This window comes from Gallus gallus, chromosome 8 (assembly GCF_016699485.2).
Source record: "Gallus gallus isolate bGalGal1 chromosome 8, bGalGal1.mat.broiler.GRCg7b, whole genome shotgun sequence".
Classification (NCBI taxonomy): Eukaryota; Metazoa; Chordata; class Aves; order Galliformes; family Phasianidae; genus Gallus; species Gallus gallus.
The window spans coordinates 27,020,628-27,040,760 of record NC_052539.1 but is presented as its reverse complement, the minus strand read 5'-3'; the positions used below and the strand labels follow the sequence as shown (position 1 = coordinate 27,040,760).

The following is a 20,133-nucleotide window of genomic DNA, read 5'->3' as shown; positions in this document are numbered from 1 at the left end:
AAAGGCTCATTAAATGTGGTACACGGAAAACGACGTTGCAATACCTAAGAAAGTTTTCTTGCACTCTCGTAGTTGAGAAGTCACTCTAAGTTAAAATAAAACAAAAACAATCTTTCCCCAGCATTTAGCCATTAAACTTGGAGTTATGATGTAGAGTTTGATTAAAGACCTCGCACTTTATTACGTCCAATAGTCAGGCTGGTTTAGAACAAGTTCTACACTATACTTTAAAGCTAAAAATAAATTGCTTTTCCCTACACAATTTCTTGGCCCAAGTGCCAAGTGGATTACCCAGTAATCTACGTCACAAAACATTTTAAGGCAGCATAATAAAAAGAAAAAGATTGAAGGTTTTAAAATATTTAGTGGCACAGAAAAGCGTACCTGGTAGTCTAAAATGCTGAATCCTAAACCATTTTTGTCTTTCTCCAGTTCAATAATTTTCACATCAGGAGACCATAATGCTAGTTCCCCTTCTTCTTCTTCAGGATTAATGTTTTCCTCAGGTTTCACCTAAAAAATAATAACTCCAGTTCAAATTCTATGCTTTGCAGTTATTTACGAGCACTACTAATACAACATTTGATTATCATTAATGGCTCATACGTGCCCTAAAATATGAATTTTCATTGAAGTAGAACTTGATCGAACACTATGAGTCCCGCTTCAGACATTGGTACCTTCTCCAGCTTGATGCCTTGGATACTATCCTGCAACTATAATGTGTTCTGAGCACTGGGGCCCAGCCTGGCACATAAACATCCCTGTATTAGTCAAATTAGTAATATTACTAACCTGTTATATGTTGATGAACTTCAGCTGTCCAATTAGAGGCATAAAGAAAAAATAAATATCTTAGCATAAAAGATTTAACCAACCATAGTCATATACTGGAAAGACTGATGTTAGGTATGAGCTGACACTTGCGTCATTTAATATGTAGACAAAAAACAGTTCTTAAATTGTAACTATGCAAGTCATATCTACTTTGACAGAACAGTTTCTGACTTTTGTACCTCAGCACAAAGACTATGATAGAAGTATAGTTACTCAATTTCATCATGTAAGGACAACTTCCAAATACATTTGTCATTATGTAAGTACATATTCCAAAAAGGCATATTTGTTTATTTATTTATTTTAAACTTACATATGTTTTAATCTAGCTACTGATTTTACCAGTTAAATCTTTACAAACTATCAAAAGATGATGCCCCAGGAAAAAGATTACTATTGCAAGTTCACACTGCTTTGACTTTATTTCTCTGTGCAAATGTGCTTACTGCACAGAGCACATCCATGAAGCAAAAGGAAGGATTTCTTCTTCCACGCACCCTTTTGTCTTATTTTCTCAAAAGAAAGTAGAAATATTCTGAGATCACTCCTTTTCATTAGAGACCTCTTTTCATCCAGTATCGTCTTATGGCAAAGATGTGCAACCAACAGTATGCAAGTAGAAAGAATTCAATAAGATGCAACATCAAAAACACACTGGAACAAGTTCTGTCTGCAATGGAAAGGTCCTTTTACAAAAAAGGTTTGATACTGCACACCCTACTCTTCCATAAAATGTCCATATTTCATTTTTAACTCTCCTCCCAGAAATCCTACCTTACAGGAAATTAGATCAGAAAAGATGAGAAATCAAGGTGTAAATACTTGTTATAAATAGGAACAACCATTACAAGTGTCAAGCTTTAGTTCAAGACTTTAAAGCTTCTGCAGTGGAAAGAAACATTAAGTTTAATATTTTTCCAGTTCTATAAAAAAAACTACTCAGAACATGGAAGTAATCAGCTAATGGTGGCAAGGATGTGATTTAGTATAATTCAAAGCTCTCACTCACCTATTAAGTGTAAGAATGATGAATAGGATGTACATAGTCAGCATGCTAGCTTGGTGATTTACCTACCTTGTATTTATAGTACAATGAAGTTTCTCTCTTTCAACCTGCATAAACTGCAATAAAAGTAATACTGCTGCAAACATGAACTCTCTCACTGAAAAACCAGCAGTCCCTTACAAGACCAAAGTGAGTCACAAAGGCAACTTGAGATGACAACTAAAAAGAAAACTGGGTTTAAATACCTACAAATACATTTTAGAAATGTTAAGATTGAAAAGTATGGACCAAACAACAACAAGAAAGGAAAACAAACATGCTCTCTAGAAAGCTTATTTACTTTCTCAGAAACATACGCACTTTTTTCAGAAAAAAAAAGTGATCTTCATTATACCCAACTGAATGAGATGAGAAGTCTACCTTTTGTTCTGGAGATGGAACTCTCACAGTGGGTTCATCCACAAGAGACTCACTGCCATCATCAAAAAGCCGCCGACAGCAAACCATTGTAAATGGAGGTGGCACTTCCTTTAGAAAAGTGATTGCTTCACGGCGTGATTTTCCATACAGCTGAACTCCATTTACCTACACAGAAAACACATATCCACACAAAGTTATTTAAAAGGATATCAACCAGATTACTTTCCTTAATTTTTGTGTACTTGCCTTTACTCAGTTGCGTGTGAAGATCTAATTTTACCTAGGGATTCCAGCAAAGCTTGCATTGTTTTACTAACAAGTGCTCCTTAAGTACATATACATGCATTACTATGAATGTTGAACCTGATCTTGTGACTACTGCTACATCATATCTCTGCTCTCTTCAGCTTCCTACAGTTCCTTTTCTGGTCACTACTTTTCCTAGTACAAACCTTCCTAGAAATTACTTTATTCTCACTTGCTTTGTTAGGAATTGCCTATTTTTAAAATTTTTAAATATTTTTCTTATTAATAGGCTTATCTATTTGAATTTAAAAAGAAATACTCAGTTTTCAAAAATGTTTAAAGAAAACACAGATTTTGAGCTCCAATCAAAAACCCAAAGTCAAAACTAGCACATCTTTCAGTTGTTTAAATTGTAACAAATTGGTTGAAACTGATATAGACCTTACACAAAACACGCAAGAATGTTTATATAGTAGAAAACAAACCAATTACAGTAAGCAATTAATCAGAAAACCCTGACAAAGGCCTAAGGTTACAATCCCACACACTTTAGTGCTCTTGAGTGATGAAAGAAAACTATAAGGCCACTGTTAAAGAATACTTTAAAATATAGACTTCTAAAAAAGTAATAATGTTGCTTTAAAAATGGGACACTACAGTTACAATTCCTCAGGAAAATAAAAATACAGAGATGGATCCTCTGTTATGTACCTTTATAACATGCAGTATCGTGAGGCTACATCTAACTTGCCCCATAGTAATACCATTAAATATGAGTTATACAAACTGTCAGTGGATGTTGTAGGTGTCAACATGAAGACTTAAATTGACAAGCACTGCAGCCCCAAAAGAGAAGAGGTTTAACTGAGTTAGTGCTGTGGATTCAATATCAACCCTGCCTTTATCTCAGAGCTCTCTCCGAGGCCACCTCAAATCTGCTCTCATGACCAGATGCCCAGCAAGGCTGGATTTCAACTAATCTACTTCCAAATCTACTCCACAACACAGACCAAACCAAAGTGGGAATAACTGAAGCGTAGTGGGTTTTTTTGTTTGTTATGTTTTGAAAACTTCCAAATTGCACCACTGAAGTAGGTGAGCCCACATCTGATCCTAGAAAATAAAGTATGATCTGTACCTATGTGCTTGAGGCCAAGCCTACTGAAGTACTTCACAGATCTCCCTGTGCTTTAGATGGACACAGTTTTTGGAAGATCACAGAGCAACATCACGTTACACACTATTTTTAATCAGATTTTATTTTTTCCATCTTTTCTTTTCACACTTTAGAGTATAAACATACTTTATACTGCTGAGAACCAGAGTTCCTCTCCTTCTAAAGGACGCCTAGGGAGAAAATTCAGAATGCTAAAGCTTGTCTGCAGCATTGTAAGATGAACTGCCATGCTTTTTTCTGTAAGAATTGCATCAACTGCTGAGCTATCAGGCTAATCCATTAGTTAATTATTTAAGCAGAAGTATCTACGCGTAAGGATTTTTTAATGCGTTGAGACTGGCAGTGTGGTGGAAAGTTACCAGCATTTCTCAGCATATTGTGATTGATGGAGAAGAGCTACTGCTCACTCCCAAGCAGACTTGGGGACTCCCATTCCTACTTTTGCAGCTGCCAGAAATTGGCCTCTAGACACGCAAGGTGCCAAGCACCCCCTTCAGTTACCACAACCCTCCAGTTAGTTGTGCTATCAAATAGGAGTCAGTGAAATTTCTCTAACAAAACAAGAAGGACACGAGGAAGCAATTTACTTCTAAAAAAGAACACAATGAAATCAGCTAAAATTAGAGAAAAAAAGAAAATACCATGTTTTCTATCATAATTCAAACACATCATTAAAAATAATCAGCAGTCAACCTCACTATATATTCAAGAAAATTCCTGTACTGATTGCATTTTAATCCCACTTGTATCAGGCCCAGGTAGAGCTGCTTGTTTGGGAAATGGGGCTGTCACATTTTCCATTGCAAACCCCTACTTAAAGGGATTTATAACTTGGCTGCAAAAACATACTGTGGGTTAAACCTGGCATATATAACTTTAGCCCTGGAGCACATTTTGATTTGTTATTTTTTTTTTCCAGCTACAGAAAAAGAAAATATATGCTCACTAGGTCTGGACGTATCTGTGCACTTAACTGTAAATGCAAAGTAATAAGTAAAATTGATAAAAAATAAATATACAATTAAAGTTTCCTAAATTACTCTGCAGCACTCCACAGTTGCTTTTACCATACAATTTTTTGTTTAATGGCCAAGAAATTTAAATGACACTTTCAGCATTCCATTAATCTCTTCCTTCAGGAATTGAGATTTCCTCCATTAAGCGATAACTGAAAGAGATGGTTTAGGTCTTAGTGATATCAGTATGAATTTTTGATCAACATCAAAGGGTGAACAACAAGTAAAGGCAATAGAGCAATACAGCTAACAAATTAATCTTTCAGAAGGCTTAACTCTGTTCCCACTGATGTCAATTAAATGCTCTTTGCATCCACTAAAAATATTCAAAATATTTCATAAACAGTGTTCAACAGGAAATTAATGACTATTTGTAGGCTGAGATGTTGATAGGTAAAAACACAAAACAGATATTATTTTAATATGATTAAATGTATATTTTTCCTGAGCTGATAGGTCTGGTCTGATTCTGATAACTTCAAAGCTATCCTAGTACCTCTCTATACATATTTAAACAAATTGATGTACTACCTCTTAGACACTAATGTCTCTCAAGACTCAACAAGCAAGTTAAAATGCTTAACAGGAAATTCTGAGACTGCTGTAATTTTTTTCAGGAGTGAAAAATATTAAGAAAGATTATCCACTACATAGAGTACAAAAGCTAATGCCAATTTGCTCAAAAGCTGAAGGATCGCAGACGTATCTACATTCAACACAAATATTATATCTGTCCTTGTGATTCTTGAAAATCATGTTAAACACTTCAGAAAAAAAGCGTGAAGTCACTAAGAGGTCACAAGGAGGTGCACAAGGGAGGAATTGAATGGAAAAGAAAATGTGAGACTTCCAGAGAGTTGCTCCGCTTTCACAATCAATTTGTTAAAATTAGTATTGCATACACAGCAACCAAAATAAATTTAATACGAGCATTTCCGAAAAGGTTTAAAGAATGTACTCCTTTTTTTTGCTTGTTTGTTTTACCTCTAGAAGTTCATCCTCCAGTTGCAGAAGACCAAGTGTTGCAGCAGGACCATCTGAAGCAATTGATGATATGTAATGATGTCCATCAAATGTATCAAGCTCAACTCCTAATCTCAAAGTATGGATGGGTAATAGCTGCCAAAAGATGAGACAATATGCACCTGCACCTACCATAATATGAACATATTTAAGACTTAAGAGCTCAAATTAACCGCGGTGAAATTATTGTCTTAACTCACATGAACTCACATGTTACAGCACAAGTGTCCAGAATTTCTCTATACAAACCATTTACACAAGTAAGAACAACCCATGAATCCTTTGCACTGTACTCTTAAATAATGCTACCATTTGAAAAAAAAATGCAAGGAAGAGAAGCCACTCGAGGAAGTCTATCCTACCCAAACAGTGAATTTTGAAAAAGCTGACAGAAACTCCATCACAACCATTTAATGCTAAGTCAACAGCAACCCGTCACAGGATCAGCTGTCTTGACCCTTGAGGATCTACTCTACTTTCAGAGTAGGAAAAATATCCATGGTGTCCTCTGCAAATATCTAACCTTATTTCTGCAAGGTAAATTCATTGATCTTGTGTTAGCCTTTTCTCATGGGATCCCTTTTATTCTACATTTTTTCCCCTCCAGAAAGCCCATGATTGTTATTGTCTTTGTGCAAGTCAGACAAGACAGCAGGAATCACAGCAAGCCACGGAGAGGAGGCAAAGACAATCAGCAGCATCTGCTCCTTCAGTTTGGCAACTTTCTGGCTTTTTATTACTTAAGTCGAAACACCGACTCTCCTCCCACTTTCCCAGTTTATTCTGGATGTTTCAAGCAAAAAGGAGTATTCCACTGATCTTCACCATTTCCTCACAGCCATGCCTTATTCTGACTTCATGGTCTTTCTTCACTGAGACGTTCCCACAAGCACATAAATGCATCACTTCCAAAAATTTGTTTTGCCAGTATTAGCGTACATACGCCTTGCAAGTCTATCAGAAGTTTCAGAAGAAAGAAATTCTAACATTCTAACTAAAAGGGCACTCCATCCCAAGGCTGCATCATTACACTGAAACCCTTCACAGGACTATGACACTGTTGAACAGAGTTTGAACCCCTGCTTCATTCTGTAGTAACTTTCAACAACTATTCCACAACTGAATTTCAATGCAATTAAGTACCCAATAATTCAAGGCTTTCCCAAAATCTCAGCTTGTTTTTTTTTTTTTGTTTTTTTGTTTGTTTGTTTTTTAAGGGAAATTTTGCCCATTATACTAAAAATGCTTTGGACCAGTCCAGAAAATAGGCAGGCCATAGGCAGCCTCTTTTTGAAAAGATCCTGAAAACTGAAATCAACCCAAATTTACAAAATAAACAAATGTGGAATTTTGACCCATAAATGTCAGCATATGGGATGAAGGAAAACATCGTGTAAGTCATACCTTTGAGTACTTCTGGAGTTCTGAGTCATCTGTAATGGGCATATCCACGTTCACAACCTAAAAAATTATACAGCTTAACTACTTCCAGTACCAGGACAATATTATATTGATGCAGAATAATTTTAAATGTGTGTTAGAAAATCTCTGATGCCCAACATTCACATTTCGCAACATTGTGATTATGCTCTATTAGCAGATTCAAATATTATCCTATTCCTGAAGCCTGAGTGACAATTTTAGTCAAGTCCAGAAATCCTCTATAAGCACAAAATGCCATTACGTTTGACACAAATACCCACACCAACTTGCCAATCAGAACTGAAAAGTACAATGGCCTGCATTATTACTTCAGGCTACGGTAGAGCCACCTAACATCTAAATCGCTATCTTTTGCAGCATGTTTCTAACATGGCTTGAAATACATGAGTTTAATTACAAATTTGAATGCAAAATGAATCATATACAAGAAGGGGAAGAAATCCCTTCAGTATATCTTTAGAGGATTTTTATTATTATTATTATTATTTTAATCTGAATGCAATAACTAAAATGTTTTCTATCAATTTTCTTGTGAAGTCCTTCCTTAACAGAATTCATTTGAAGCCATAGAAGGTTATTTATTCAAATTATAATTGTAATCAGATGAAATCTGTAGTGATCTATGGTCCAAGGTTGAAATCTGGGTTGTGGACATGGAGGTTTTTTGGGAAGTCAGCTCTATTTGTTAGATTGGAAACATACGTAGCCTTGCAAAAATCAGGTAACTGTTTCCCTTCTGGCTCCCTTGGAAATTTCTAGTGTAACAAAGTATGTACAAAGCAACCTTAAGTCTTGGCTTTCTCTTTCAGCTTAACTTTAAATAAGGCTTCCAGAGCCCTGTCTTCTGGTACCTCGGGTATTTTTTCCCAACCAACACAATCCGCTTCATGTCCACTCAGTTGTAACTAAATGAATCTAGGACTGATAACTCCTCACCCTGACTGTTCTCAGCTAGGTACTTGGCGACAAACACCACACAGCCATTAATCCCTATACAAGCTCCCCGGGTCTCTTTTCTTTCAACAGGATCTCAGTTTTGTTCCTTAAGTTGCTACCATGAAGGACTGGGAACACAGAAGCTATGAGTGACACTAAATCCTCTCTTCAAACAACCACTTCCTTTGAAGAGAAAAACTCAAGAGAAGTCCTCCAACTCACAGTCACCTTCAGGATGAGTTTCAGGGGTGCTGAGCATAGGGGCAAGGACAGGGGGAAACAGGGAGTGAGCCATCAGGCTGAAATCAAGCTAAAAATTGTAACTTAACACAGCCAAGCAGATCAGATGACAAAAACTGGAAGAATGAAAAACTGGCTTTCAAAACAGGGTATTGTTACAGCTTCTTTCTATTTTTAAAAGGACCAACTATTAATGTCTTAATCACTATGGACACTAAATGGCCCCAAGTTGTGCCAGGGAAGGTTTAGATTGGATATTAGGAAGAATTTCTTCACGTAAATTGGAACGTGCTGCCCAGGGCAGTGGCAGAGTCGTCCTTGGGGATATTTAAGAGATGTGGATGCTGCACTCAGGGACACGGCGTGGTGGTGGACTTGGAGCATTAAGTTGATGGCTGGGCTCAATCTTAGGGGTCTTTTCCAACCTAAGTGATTCTGTGATTTTCACTCCTGCCATTTTACTGGCGGCAGCTCAAGAATTAGAAACGCACAGTTTCACAAACTAAGCAGGTTTTCGTCCTCTGTGGGAAGCACGATAGTGCTAAGGAAGAAATATCAGACTCTTGAAATGTAAGGATGGGAATACCAAGCAACTGAAGTGGGCAGCCAAACAGATTTATGACACCACGTACATAATCTTATACGAACTTCAGATCTTAAAGGAGTGCTAATGGAAAGAAGCGAAGCGAGTTTCTCAAGACAATTCTTAAAGCTACTTTAAATCTTCCAGCGAGCAATTGGAATGATGGCTACTCCAAGTTGTAAAAATAAGTGTCTCTAAATCAACTGGACAGGCATTGCAAAGACAAACAGGGCATTTCGCTGGTGGCAGCGAGAATTTTTTAAGGCTTCACAAGGAAGGTTGGCTGGAATTTCTTTTCATCTGTACTTACTGGCTAACGTGGCACTGAAGAGCAATAGTGAATTACCATTTCAGTCAACTCCTTATGACAATTCATCAAAACAATTTTTTGCTTGGCAATTATTTAATACAAGGTGAAGAAATATCTAATAGGCACTGGCACCATGAAGTTCCATTACCTTGAACTACTTCCTGTTTTCCCAGCATGTTTGAAAACCATTCTTTCATCTTTCTAATCAAATCCTAAGATTCTTTGTGAAACATCACATTTCTATCTTGAACTGTGGTTTTTTTGTTTTTTCTCCAGTGTGCAATAAACCAAACAGATTCTAAACAAAATCATAAAAACACCACATATTTTAAGTGGCTGCTGTGACGTAGATTTAAAAAGACAGCCAGTTTTCTTAAATCCCCATTTCTGTCCAGTATCTGTGTAACTAATTTAACAATAGTGTTTATGTAAATGGAATTTTTAAAAAGTATCAGCTATACCATTTCTGTATTTCAGCCCTGATGCTAATGGAAACAAAACTTAATGTTAATGATCTGTTCCAAATGCTGAACTGTTCTATAAACAGCCTGTAATAAGCTCACAAAGCTGTAATTTAAAAAAACAACGTACGTGAACGTAGTTTATTGAAAGGTAACATACCATAACTTCATATTCAGGGCCCAGCAGGTTTTCCCACTTGGACTTCAGATCATATGCTGGAGGGAATGGGACTCTTCCTAAATATGAAAGGGAGGATTAAATTTACATTTTGCAATCAGAAGTACATTTGCTTCTAAACACTTCCATAAAAATTCAATGTAAATAAAAGATTATAGGAAATAATCACACACACACAAAAAGAAATCGCATTAAGCTGAGTCTATCAAACAGTGTGAATCAAAAATGACTTTCTGAGGAAAACAATGCAAAATGTCAGCTAGCGCTAAAGTGTGATTTACTCAGCTGAGTGGCAGAAGAGGTGATGCTTGCATTGATGAGATGTGAGTTCTGTACCATATAGTACTGTAAATAAATCATGCTTTCAGGCTGCAAAATAAATCTCATACGACTTCATAATTTGTTGCTATAAAAATGCACGCCACTCCAAGGGACCATTATCTCCCACCAAAATGAACCCCCTTAAGAAGTATAACACCTGACAAGATACTGCTGTTATCGTGAAGCTGTGTAAGCACAATGCAGTTATACACTTTATTTATACATTTGGCAGGTACAAAGGCTTGTCTAGTTTAATTAGGCCAGTAAGTAACATGAGCTTTAATATAAGCTCCGGTTCTAAACCAGTCTTCCGTGGGAACTTGCCTATCTTGACATTTATATCTTTTCAGCTTTCTTACTTATGCAACCAAGGCAGTATTACAGTCATGTAAGACAATTTGACAGAGCTAGACAGCATAAAATGACTGGCTGCCCTGCATTTGACCTCCTCCAGAAGCTCAGCACACATATAAAGTTCCAAGCCGAAGCAATGTTTAACTGGTAGGAATCAAACTCTAAAGCAAATTCCATCTAGCAGCTACAACAGCAGCAACTGGAGTCTGAATTACTGAAAACTGTTTTTTTTTTCCCCCTGAATGACTGTAATAGTTTGTCAGATGTCTAGACAAGGCACAGACCACTTAGTACTGCCCATGTGTCATACTGAAACTTCAAATGTAAATCATAACCTCACATTTTGCACACAAATGAGCAAGCAAAATACTTTGGGGGGAATGGGGGGTGGGATTAGATTTTGAAGACACCAAGAAGCTCAGAACCTACCCACTAGGAAAAGCAGAGACACATGGGATGCCTAACTGCCTTTACTTTCAACACCTTCATAGATTGCAAAGATAAAACGTGAGCTTTGCAATAGAATCCTCATTACATCATCTCAGAACTTTGAAGTTTTCCACTTATTGAAAATAAAGATATAAAGTTAACTTATACAGTATAACTGTATTTCCTCCATCACTTTCTGTCAGGTTAGATAGGCAAATTCTGTCTGATCTGCACTGAGAAATTACATTGCTTGAGATTTGAGACACAAACTGAGATTTCACTGGGGAACATCCAGTGTGCCTTTAAGAAACAGTCTCAAGTTGACTTAGGTATTCAAGGATTCCAGCAATTCAGATGACTTCTTCGTGCCACCAAAAAGAAACCCCACCAATCATGAAAACTTGGGTCTTGTTTTTTTGTTTCTTTCTTTGTTTCTAGACATAGACCACAGCTCTCTGTGAAATAAATGATCCTCTTTAGAAAAGAGAAGACAATTTGTACTGCAAGTTGGGAACACGCGTTGAGACTTTTTCTACTATTTGAATTTAATTGAAGCTTCCAGAGAGAAGTCTCCTTCACGAGCTGTGTTAAAAAGCACAGACTGATCTCCATCATTTACTTCCCAACTGTAGCTAAACCAGAACACCAGTGCATCTTCCTACTTCTCCTATTTGCATAAACATTTAGGAACAAAAATTCTTGCATTTAATTTCAACGGCATCGCTCAGTTCACAGAAATGCTCCTTTCCCCCCCAAGCAGCTTTTTCCACATGACAGTTAATAGAAAGTTTCTTTTTAGTTTCTCATCCAGCTGGACTTCTCATGACCTGAGATATGTATTACATCTTCTGGAATGTGCTTCAGAAATGAAAACGCTTCCCAGGGACAGCTTCTATTAGCAATAACTTTCAACATAATTACAGTCCTGTCCTGCCTGCACTTCCACACAGTTTTTCCTTTCTCGCTAGGCAGCATTAATTAAAAAACAAACAAACCAAACTAAACTAAAACACACGCACTGTAAAAATCATATTTTTTTGGTCAAAATTGTTGGCTTCTTCTGAACTGGAATCTTTTATTCTTGTAATCTCCTCTGGGTTGCATGAACTCACTATACAAGGACACATCCTGTGCTCTAGTATATTTCACTAACGCACTTTATCTTCCCTACTGCTGGATGTTTTTCTCCAGCCATCTTTAAGCTCCTGGCTACCATCATCACATCTTCAGATCCTGAGTGCTGCTGCAAGGCAAAAGAAAGCAGTTCTGCCCAGCTTGCAGCTTTGCAGATGCAGCTGTTAAGTTAATCGCCTTTAGTATGTTAGCAGAAAGTTTCAGGCCTTGTGCACATTGCACCCTAAACTGTGTTGCATTTGTAATAGCACTGTTTAAGCACATTTTAGCCTGGTCAAAATTACTATTTAATACTTCTCCAGGAAACACAATTTAATAAGAATTTCACACAACTGGGCTTAAAAGGAAGCAATACATAATTTATAAAACATACTTTCTACATTAAACTTTTAAAAGCATTTCCAGAGAATAGTCAGAGCCTTAAATTAGCAGTATTTACTTTAGCACCATTATAATGAAGTGTCCATCACCATGTCCAAAATAAGCACCTATCTTTGGAATTTGGCGATTACTCCGAGGTGAAATCTTAGACATCTTATTTCAGCATGAATAGAATTTGCAATTAAGTATTTCAACTTTTTAACAAAGATACACACATTTTATAGCAAAAAGGTTTTGCAGAATCCTGTAAGTTAAAGTGGTTTTTCCCTATGAAAAATCAGTTTAATCAAGTAATGATGTTTGCTTATTAAAGGCCACCGATTCCATACTCCATTTTAAAACCATGTCTCTTTCATTTTCCTGTAGGTGCCATGAGGACCAGTACAACCAGATGATACCAAGGGCAACATCCAACTGCAGACAAAGAATACTAGCACTGATTAAATTTTGGTATCTCAAGACACACTGTGCAAACAAACACACCAATCTGCATTATCCAGGGTAAGGGGAACTTGTATACTATGGGTTTTCCCATTCTTCCATGTATACTTGCTCCTTAATGCACCATACTGTCTCTGCTAGCAAACAGCAAGGGTCTATCCAGGAGCTATGAATTCCAGGCATTGAGGTTCTTCAGAGTCAGGTACATCTGCACCATACTCCATGGTGCTCCAAGAAAGGGATAATGAGATTGGCACAGCATCGGGAATGAAGGGGAGCCACTCACATGCAGAAAATTTGGTTACAAACACCTATGGAAAGTAGGGGCTCTGGAGGATTTATGGAGAGGCAATCAATCCATATCAAAGAAATTGAGTATGCTATGAAAAGGGCTCAGGAAAACAGTTAGATCCAAGCTGCCTCTTAGCAGAACAGAGATCTCTAAGACAGGTGTAGATAACACACCTTGAGATGAACAGTTCATTAACCTCAAGACAGGTAAGCTATTTTAGTTCCCCACACAAACTGGTCCTGGCATTGATGTACTGTACATGCACAGTGCTAGCTACTAGGTAACAAATGCCTCAGAGAGCTCTCTTTGCATCAGGGTCGACATCTGCCACCTGTGACACAAGATAACCCAATCACAAGTAATCAGGAACTGACTACAGAGATATCGTTCACTTCAGCAGAAGAAGAGAATACCTTATGGACAGAAAGTTCAAAAGGATTTAGAGCAAAAAAGGACTAGGTAATTGACACAGGACACTGTGTTATTCTTCTAGCTTCTGGCACAGTGAGCCTAAGTCCTGCTGGTTCCTCTGCGCCTAAAGATGTCCTGCTGCTCCTAAATACATCCTATTGTTAAGCCCTTAAATTCTTCCACCAGAGTAAATACAGATCAATATACACTTTTCACTCATACAGCTAAAACAATGATTTGATAACCTTAAGCCGTAGCTACTCAATCACTTCCTCTGTTTTGGCTTCCTATTTCTGGGAACATGCAAAAGTCACAACAAAGGATGTCTGGTTATAAGGCTTGGACAGAAAAGTAAAACAGAATGGAGCATAGGAACTGCTAACATTTCTCTCATTTCCAGGTTGTCTTTAATACTGACAGATCTTCCACAGTCATAGCAAAATTGTTATTCATTGACAGTTATAATTTAGACTCCTCTATTGCATCTACATATTTAAGAAACTACAAGGCATAAGGATAATTTATGCTGACTTCAACACAATCTGTAGAAATTCACCCAGAAGTTCCTGTAGATAAGGCCAGAAATGAGCAGAGAACTGAAGCATACCTTCTGGAAAGACCAAACCCAAAGAAATCCATGCCTTTATGATCTGTCTCAATGCCCAACTGCCTTTACTGGTAAAAGTGTGTGTCTAATTTCAACTCCTACCCAGCTTTCAATTCCAGTTATCAGGTTTTATAATGCCTTTGCCAGATTCTCATCTAGCTGCACAGGTGTGCAGTCAACAACTTCCCAGTCCATCTAGCATACTCCAGACAAGCAAGCCAGAGACTCAACTCTAGTTTCCAGCAGTAGTATGAGAGGAAGCACTACGCAATGATATTAGTATTGCAAGATAAATGAGTTGGGTCTGGGAACTAGCAGACAGCAATGAGAGGCTCACTGCCAAGCCAGGAATCTCACAGGAGGTCGACGTAACTTATGCCAGGCTTCCTGCTTCTCTGGCACTCCAGGAAATATCAGTGATCAGGAGCACAATAAACAGGGCAAGCAAATAGGAGAGAGACAGTTACATGGCAGTTGGTACACAGATGAGACAGAACTACTCATGGAAAATAACCTACAAATGAAGATGTCACAAGACATGAATCCCCATCTCTGCTGCTGCAGCCACCTCTGGTACTTCAGCAAGCTCTGCTCAGCTACAAATTCCTGAAAAGTTGCTGCAGCCCTGGTCACAGGCTGCCAGAGGCCAGGCTAAGGAGCTCAGGAGGTGAGTTCTGATCAAGACTCTGCAGGGACAGAAGACAGAGCAAGTGGGCATCAGGGACGAACAGGTATTTAGAAAAGGCTCTGCAGAGGTGGGAAAGTTGAACTCCCAAGAGGGTGGAAGCTGACTCTGACTTCTGGCAGGAGGAGAAATGCTCCATCTCCCTGCTGTTCACTTAGTGATTTGGTTCAAGGTCCTGACAGCAGAGGAGGATGAAAAAATTATATCGGAAGATTGCATGAAGGACACCTCGCATCATCCGAGAAAGACCAGGGACAGAAAGAAGAACTGGTGTGCTGGAGCAATTCAGCTGTACAGAGTCAATGAGATTCATTCCATAGTCCAGAAAGGGTGGTAATATCCACATATATCATCTATCAATATACTAATAAATCTGTGGTCGCTGTTTGGAGGATGAGGTTGGGTGAAGGAGTTGATAAATCTAACAGGTAACACTTTACTTCAAAAGGGACTTGAACAAAGGTTAAAGACCAGATAGGCCATGGCAGCTAATCAGTATTGAAACTAGGTTAAAGGCTTTCCCAAAGACTCAGAAGAAACACTGCAAGACATTCTATCCACCTGATTTATGTAGAATCTGCTTCTTTTCATTTTGAAAATTATTCTTCTGTTTTTGGTTTTCCTCATTCCTACTGTCCATGCTAGCTTCAGTCCCTAAAGCTCCAGGAGATGCTAAAGCTGGAACACTTTGCTGCACTGTGAAAATAGATGTGAAAAAAATAAATCAGACAGAATATAAGCAGCAGTAACAACACTTCATTAACTGCTATTTTTGTTTGTGTTTTGGCTACACGGGAGATTGGCACTCAATTTTCCTGAAGCATTTCGCCTTCTACAGTGTGCCCTTACAAAATTTGGGATCACATGGGACCAAGTACTAATTGTTAAATGAGGTCACTATAAATTCAGCAGGAAAAAAAAAAAATCAGTTACTGAAAAAGGGAGGGAGGAAAAAAGAGTCTTACCTTTATCTGAACATCTTTCCGAAGAAACAACAGAAGGTCTCCTCCTGAGTAAGGTGAGGCGTACAGTCTGCCCGGTGTTACGCAGCGCCTCTACCACTTCTTGGTTGGTAAAATCCTGGATATTAACTCCATCAACCTAAATCACATCAGATAGCAGTAGTCACGTTACATTCCTATGCTGTACCATACATTTTGAGGGATGTCCACGTTATTTGTGCAGATGTTACAAGGTTATTCACTCAAGACTTTGCGAAAACAATCTCATGAAATCATATCACTAATCAGATAAAATTTTCAAAATGCATTTTAAAAGGAAACACAGCAGTAATTTCTCCTCTGTTCACGCGCAAACAATGAAACAGGAAATTACTATTCTAAGTGTGCACTGATTTCTCCCTATGATTTTTTTTTAATTTGCAAAGAACAATTTGAAAAGCATCATGGATGAAGCAAGAGTAGTCAACCTAGACATCTTTTCAGTTAATAAGCACTGCTAACATACTGCACACAGCCCTATATACATAACTGTATAATCAACTTTGAACAGCTTAATTCATAAATGAATTCAGATGTTTCAAAATACAGTTAAAATACTATATACTCTCATTGTTATATCACACATCCATAGGGGCTTCACCTGCAAACAGCAGATAAAAGCTGAAGTTGATATCAAATTTCACTCTCATAAAGGAGAATCTGACTTGGGAAGGTCCTGGTACAGCACACAACTTTAAAGACTATTTTTAAATCATATCTCCATAAATGTTATTTCTGAAAATAAAAAGATCACACGATTCATTCCTGCTTGTACTGTGAATACAAAATGGGCCATTATTCAAATCAGTGCTATTCAAATGTTTTAAGTTTTCTACAAATAAAGCCTGGGCTTTTAAATATAAATTGCGACTATTAATATTTTGATTGTATCCACAGTGTTCTACACACTAATTAAGATCATAAAGTGTGCCACATCTTGCAAAATCTTAACTACCCTCAAATCCCGTTGAATTCAATAGAAGCTAATGCTTCTCATCTTTACTTTAGGCCAAAAGCCAAGATTCTCCACTCAAACATTTTAATCCAAATGCCTGCCTCTTTGATAGTTAACTACCATTTAATACTTATTTGAACAACAACAAAAAATATTTTAACCACGGAAAGCCAAAGCTCATTGCTGTAAAAACTCAAACAGAACATTTTAAGATGTTTCATCTGTTCTACCTAAAACAAATTCTCACTTTACAAAGCAGAGAAGGTTTAATTAATTTTAGAAAGTCTTTAGTAAGTTGTTCTTTCAATGCTGAGACGTGTAATGAACCATCAGTTTACAATACATAAGCAGAATATTTTACTTACAGCAACAATTTTGTCATGAACATGAATTTGGCCATTGTGGTCAGCAGCACTACCAGGTATTATGTTTTTCACAAAAATCCCTGAAGATTCTGCTGGTAGTGGGAAGGGAGGAAAGGAAATATGTCATTAAGCTAATTTATTTTCTTATCAAGCTTTTTTAATTACAGCATTTCTCACACAGTTGTCCACACAGTTACAATTCTGCAAACAACCAACATTTGCACATTACCACTTTACACAGCTTGACACGGAGTAACTGAGGACTTCTGAAGGAAATAGCTAGCAGTGGCACAAGCAGCACACAACCTTTATGCTGACTTTGATAATTTTTCTTAGAAGTGGCTCACAGAAGGCCACCTCCTCCATGGATTCATTCATTTCATGGGCCTTAAACCACAATCACTTAAATCCATGCTGCATTTGATTTCAACAGGACTACCCAAGCTACAAGTAAAGTATGTGCTTAAGTACTTTGATCAAGACTTCAATCATCCTCTTCTAGCTAAAGAATTTAGCCCTTTAAATCTTAATGAAAAAGGATTTGAAAAAAAAAGAAAAAGAGAGAAACATGGTAATCAGAAAGGCTGTCCTTTGTAATGTTTGAAGTTTGATTATTAATTTTAACTTCTAATTAGATGTAGGAAAGTAAAAACAAGACAAAACAAAAAAAACCAAAAACCCAAACACAACTAACAAAATGACAACAATATAATCATCGGTTGAAATAGTAACTTCTCCCATCCACCGCCTTTCCACAGCCCCCAAATTAAAAAATAAATAAATGGCTATCTTCAATCATATTGGCACTTCATCCATCTTTTTGTCAACACTAAACTTCCTCTGACACCTGCCCAACACGACCTGTCCATGCTCAGCAATCTCCCCTGCTGGTACTACAAACCCACCTTTTCCCTTTGCCTCCCTGACCCAGTTCTCAGCACCCACCACATTGAGCTGGGATTCCTCGACAGCAAGTCCACAATATGTCCTAGCAATTGAGAGAGCAGCAGTGCAATCCTAGTTACATCACATTCCCAGCATACTTTATCAAGTGCTATGAGAGGATCCTATTGTTTGTGAAACCAATAGTTTAAGTTAAAGCTATTAACCAGTCTTAAAAGAGGTCCTAGAAAAAAATATCCTAGCACAGTTATTTTTAGCTGTTCCCCAAGTTTCGATACAGAAACACTCATCCATCAAAGAGTCATAAATCACCTTGTGATAGTGGCGTACACATCACACTCATTTGAGAATCTCTATATCTCCTGCCTTGGAGAGAAATGGACTATTTAATCATATTGATCACTTCCATCCTAAAACCTACTATTCATTAAATAAACTAAAGTGCATGTTGAGCTATTTTGGACATACTGAAGATGTTCAAAACAGATGCAAATTGGGGACATGCAATACTCCGTTTTTTAAACTCTTCTTAGAATGTTCCATCTGAAATGTGGCAGGTATCACAGGGCAAAGTAAGGGATAGTGTAGGCAGAAACCTGTGTTAGAGCCTGTATAGGCAGGAACTGTCTGTTACAGTTTAACATCTTGCACAGTAACAACACAAAGGTGTAACATTCACAGTCCAGCAGCCAAGTGGGTATCATTTAATAAGATAATTACAACTCTAAAAAAAATCTATGGCTCAATTTGACTTTGTAGCAAGTTCTTTAAACATCATCTCCATAGATTTTGTAGGTTATACTGTTTCAAAGAAGTGCTCTCCATTTGATGTGCAGTGAATAAAGAGTATTTGAAAAGCCCCTGTGCTGGACTTGACTAAATCTCATAGAACTCACCTACATTGCATGCACCAGCATATCCAACAATAGTTATCCCCAGGCTTTGCCCATTCTTTTTTATAAGTTCAACATCATGGGTCTCAAAAAGAACGGTATTATACTATAAATAAAACACAAGACAGTTAAAAAAAAAGCCAATTTCTCAGTACCATTAGTGTATTGCAGGTTAAGATCTTCATAAGCGAGCAGTGATATTGATTTTCCTATTTTAGGAGGTATTACACTTGCAAAGGCAATATGTCCAGGATTTTCTGAAAGCAAGGTGTCACCCAAAGTCATTAATTGTTTTCAAAATTCTTTGCTACTATTTCTCCACATACTTGACAGACACATGATATTCATATTTCATTGAAAATAAAAGTTGTCATTAGACTGCTTAAGGGCCCTTGGATTTCACTGGCATTTGGTAATAACAGACTTTCCAGTAAACCCCAAAAGACAACAGAAATCTTAAACACCTCTGCCTTTCCTGATAAGAAGTGTCATGAATCCACTTGCGCAAGCTGTTTCTGCTGGACAGTTAAGAAGTCAGAAACCTGGTATAAATATGCAGGCTTATCACATCACACATTCCTGTCAGAAAACAATGATGTTAAGGAAGTGAGGGGCAACAGAAAAGGGATTTCAAAGCACAGATAGGTTTGATGTCTTGAAACAAAGGAAATCACACATACACATAGTAGACACACTTCTACTACAGAAGCAGTTGCCTACTTAAATGCAACTACACGCGACCATGCAGATGCCTGAGCTTATTCCTTGTTGTTATGCTACACTCCAAACCACAAAACCATATCAAAAGTCAATTTTTAGAAAGGTTGCATCACTGACAATGATAACAATCAATTAGTGACATACAGGCACTTCTTTGTGGCAAAGAACACAAAAACTGTATTTTGTACTGGAAACAAAACTTGGGCCATGTTTTTACATAGCACAGGCCTCAGAAAATATGATACAGCTAGAAAGTAAGTGCTTCATAGCTCCTCTGATTATGAATTTTTTCATTATTTTCTTAAGAACAGAGTATTTGATGAGAGAGGCCCACATTTAAGACTCCAGCCTCAAGGTATGTAGAC

General features: G+C 37.5%; 1 protein-coding gene across 13 annotated transcripts in view; it reads right to left on the bottom strand.

Moving 5' to 3' along the window:
- PATJ (PATJ, crumbs cell polarity complex component) overlaps positions 1-20,133 on the bottom strand; it is a 142,289-nt gene that overhangs the window by 104,397 nt on the left and 17,759 nt on the right. For 11 of the 13 annotated variants that reach the window (XM_025153268.3, XM_046944710.1, XM_046944709.1 and 8 more), the window contains 9 exons: positions 19,052-19,154; positions 17,253-17,344; positions 15,897-16,032; positions 15,493-15,627; positions 9,859-9,935; positions 7,130-7,186; positions 5,687-5,821; positions 2,264-2,428; positions 385-513 (listed from right to left, as the gene is read on the bottom strand). In XM_025153268.3, coding sequence (XP_025009036.2) covers positions 385-513; positions 2,264-2,428; positions 5,687-5,821; positions 7,130-7,186; positions 9,859-9,935; positions 15,493-15,627; positions 15,897-16,032; positions 17,253-17,344; positions 19,052-19,154 — 1,029 coding nt within the window. The remainder of the gene's footprint in view (positions 1-384; positions 514-2,263; positions 2,429-5,686; positions 5,822-7,129; positions 7,187-9,858; positions 9,936-15,492; positions 15,628-15,896; positions 16,033-17,252; positions 17,345-19,051; positions 19,155-20,133) is intronic. The other 2 variants (XM_004936853.5, XM_025153271.3) reach the window with 2 other exon arrangements.